Source organism: Elaeis guineensis, chromosome 10 (assembly GCF_000442705.2).
Source record: "Elaeis guineensis isolate ETL-2024a chromosome 10, EG11, whole genome shotgun sequence".
Taxonomy (NCBI): Eukaryota; Viridiplantae; Streptophyta; class Magnoliopsida; order Arecales; family Arecaceae; genus Elaeis; species Elaeis guineensis.
The window spans coordinates 41,083,494-41,086,615 of NC_026002.2; the positions used below are offsets into that span (position 1 = coordinate 41,083,494).

The 3,122-nt window shown below is 37.2% G+C and overlaps 1 protein-coding gene across 1 annotated transcript; it reads left to right on the forward strand.

Moving 5' to 3' along the window:
- Window positions 1-986: 986 nt before the first annotated feature.
- On the forward strand, window positions 987-2,783 carry LOC105052276 (EPIDERMAL PATTERNING FACTOR-like protein 4). The gene is made up of 3 exons (XM_010933041.4): window positions 987-1,344; window positions 1,893-1,927; window positions 2,295-2,783. Exons 1-3 carry the CDS (start codon window positions 1,215-1,217, stop codon window positions 2,484-2,486), a joined length of 357 nt encoding a protein of 118 aa, XP_010931343.1. The 5' UTR covers window positions 987-1,214; the 3' UTR covers window positions 2,487-2,783.
- The last annotated feature ends 339 nt before the right edge of the window (window positions 2,784-3,122 follow it).

A 3,122-nucleotide genomic window follows, 5' to 3' on the forward strand; every position in this document is an offset into this window, starting at 1 on the left:
AATTAACAGCTCTTTTGCATCTTTTAATTGGCAACTCAAATAGAGAACTATAGATTAAAACCATCCAAATGGCCATCTCTATCTGTAAATTCAACGATTCTACTAAAGATTTATTTGGTTGGGGTATATCAGATTATAGACTAATCTGATAATTCTCATAAATTATTTATCTGAAAAGATGATTGTGAAAAAAATAAATTATACCATCTTTCATTGGTAAAAAGAATTACTTTGGAAAATAGCATCATAAAATGATTAATATATTTAATTAGAGATAACCTTATATGAAAATATTACCAAATTTTCAACAATACTCTTGAATAAATAATTTAAATAATAATTTTTTTCTCAATTCTTTTATTGGCTATTTATAGTCTGCTAATATAAATGTTGTCAATATTCTCTATTTCGAATATTAAAATATATTTATATAAATTAATAAATATTTTTATATTAATTGTATATTTAAAAAATATATTTTTATTATAAATAAACTTTTGTATGTTTTGAGATATAAATACATTAAATATTAATAAATCCTATGTTAGATTTATTATTTAATCAATATTTAATAATAAAAATATTAACATATATTAATATAATTAGTACTAATTATATAATATAATTAATATAATATTAATAGTATATAAGTGAGAGTATTTTTATAAAAAATGATATTTTAAGATTATCTCTACTTGATAATCCAGTATGAGAAAGTAAATACTATCTTTTCATTGATATTTATTTTATCTTCTCCTAAAAAAATTATTATTTATTATATTATTTTTATCACCTATTTTTTATACAAAATACGATAATTTGGCATAAAATGTATTGTCCATGCCAGACCATCCTAACCAGGCGGCCCCCACGGCTAAAATAAGAGGGCAAATCCGTCACTTCACGGTAAAAGCGGATAGGGCAAGTTCGTGAGAGATTTTTCGTTCCGCTTCCTCATTAGACAGGGATAGAGAGAAGGATGAAAAAGAAATCTGAGGAAAGTGAGAGATAGAGAGAGAGAGAGCGAGAACGGTTCTTGAAAGGATATTATATTTCTCCGCTTGTCTTGTTCGAGAGGTAGTTTCTGAGATCTGGCGCTACTGCAGTTAGAGAGAAGAACGAGGAGATATGGCTTGAGATCTCGATAGCTCTCTGTTTCCTTTCTGTTCTCCTTCTCCTTTGGTTTCTACTTGCTTCTGTAAGAGGCGGTGTTGATGGAGTTGATGAGAGGGAGCAGGAGAGGTGGATCGTTCTCAAAGTCGGCTCTGTTACGCTGGGTTTTCATCTGCCTCTTCTTTGCCTGCGCTTTGATCGCCAGCACTAACAGCAGGACTCTTCATTTAGGTGAGCAAGGTTCAATTTTTGTGGCTCTATATTTACTCTCTTCAGAGAAGTTGGAAAAAATTATCAAATAAATGCAGCACATTTCCATTGTCTTCTTCTCTCTGATTCTGTTCTCTCCTTTGGAAATCTCATGTTCTCTCGTTTAGTAAATTTACAAGATACTTACTTCAAATCACAATCTCCACTTCTTCTTCTTCTATTCTTCTGGTTGCTGCCATTATTTGTCGCTTGGAGGAAATAAACTAAAGAATATACTTTTATTAGTATTAAGTAGAATCTGGAGCACTGTCATTTCACTGAGAAGTGACTCGCTGAATCTATTTTCACTGTTTCACACATGAAATTTTTTTTTCCTGCCAGAAGTTTAGACTTTTCTCCATCTGTTTTTCGAGTCTCTGTCCATTCGCTTCTCTCTTTCTCTGCGCGCGCGCGCTTTGTTGTACCAAAATTAGACGTCTTTCTGATCGTTCTTTCTTTTTTTTTTTTTTTTTGGAGTAAAACACCATTCTGAACTTATATTTACCCATTTTGCTCTGTTACTTCCGCAGAGATTAGAAGCTCAAGAACGGATTCTTCTACTCAGGTGCTCTTCATCCCTCTTCTCCCCATTATTCTGTTCACTTTTAGCCCAATTACGACCACCATTATCCCTAACTTATTAATAATGTACGACATGTTTAACCCTTAACTCTAAGCACCATATCAAATATGGACTGCCTTTGCCCCAGTGCCCAGAATAAGCGGCACCTCTCTGCCGGCGCATTATAGAAGATCAACCACCACCAGGCTAGAATGCACGACATAGTTAACCGGCGGCACACGCCCACGTCGCACGGCAGCAAATACTCCTGGCTTCTGCAAACATATGCGTCCATGGGAGCTCGCCTCCTCTGGCGCACTTTAGCTATTTGATGGGCAGTGTTGCTAACGTGAGCTGGGGGTGGTCGCAGGGAGGAACGGTGCGGAGGCGGGAGCTGAGCGAGGGGCCGGGGTCGTACCCGCCGCGGTGTACGTCCAAGTGCGGTACGTGCACACCGTGCACCCCGGTGCACGTGCCGGTGCCGCCGGGCACGCCCGAGATCACCGAGTACTACCCGGAGGCCTGGCGTTGCAAATGCGGCAACAAGCTCTACATGCCCTAAAAAGCACTACTGTACTTGTCCTCACCAAAAAGAATTTGAGGATGGATATATTTTTCATTGTCGTCATCATCATCATCATCCAGAAAGATTGTTATGTGGTATTATTAGCTCTCATGTTACTTGAGACCCCTCATGTAGCAATATATCGCATAGAGTTTATTGTTGTCCACGTGTATCTACCATGAGGTGGAAATGAAGTGGTGTGAAATAGTGAAGAGCAAAGGGAAGAGGTAGACATAAATTCTTACATGAGTGTATAGGCTTTTTGGCTATTGAAGTAGGGGGAATTTTTCCAAACGTTCTTCTTCTTCTTCCTCCTTTAAATATGTTAACACTACAATTCAACAAGGGCTGACCCTTCTCCATTACCTCTACACCTTCTGATATTGATAAAAGTGAATTGTGGTGAATTATACTCTCCAGATTTCTGACACAGACATAATCACTGAGAGATTTTCAATCAGGCAAGCAAACATTCTTGTCTTTTTCCAGACCATTACGAACCTTATAGCTGCCTCTTTGACTGTAATTGATTTGTTGATCTTACCAACCGGCACTTGATGCAGTAATTGGCCTTTCTTTTGGAGCAAGCCTTTCATGTCTGGGGTGCTTAAATTTCTATGGTTGCATGGCGGC

What these genes read in the sequence shown, in the direction of transcription:
- LOC105052276 (XM_010933041.4), top strand. Translation starts at nt 1,215, where the DNA reads ATGGAGTTGATGAGAGGGAGCAGGAGAGGTGGATCGTTCTCAAAGTCG. An exon ending in CAGCAGGACTCTTCATTTAG is followed by an intron (nt 1,345 to 1,892) that starts GTGAGCAAGGTT and finishes TTACTTCCGCAG; the next exon opens with AGATTAGAAGCTCAAGAACG. An exon ending in GAACGGATTCTTCTACTCAG is followed by an intron (nt 1,928 to 2,294) that starts GTGCTCTTCATC and finishes GGGTGGTCGCAG; the next exon opens with GGAGGAACGGTGCGGAGGCG.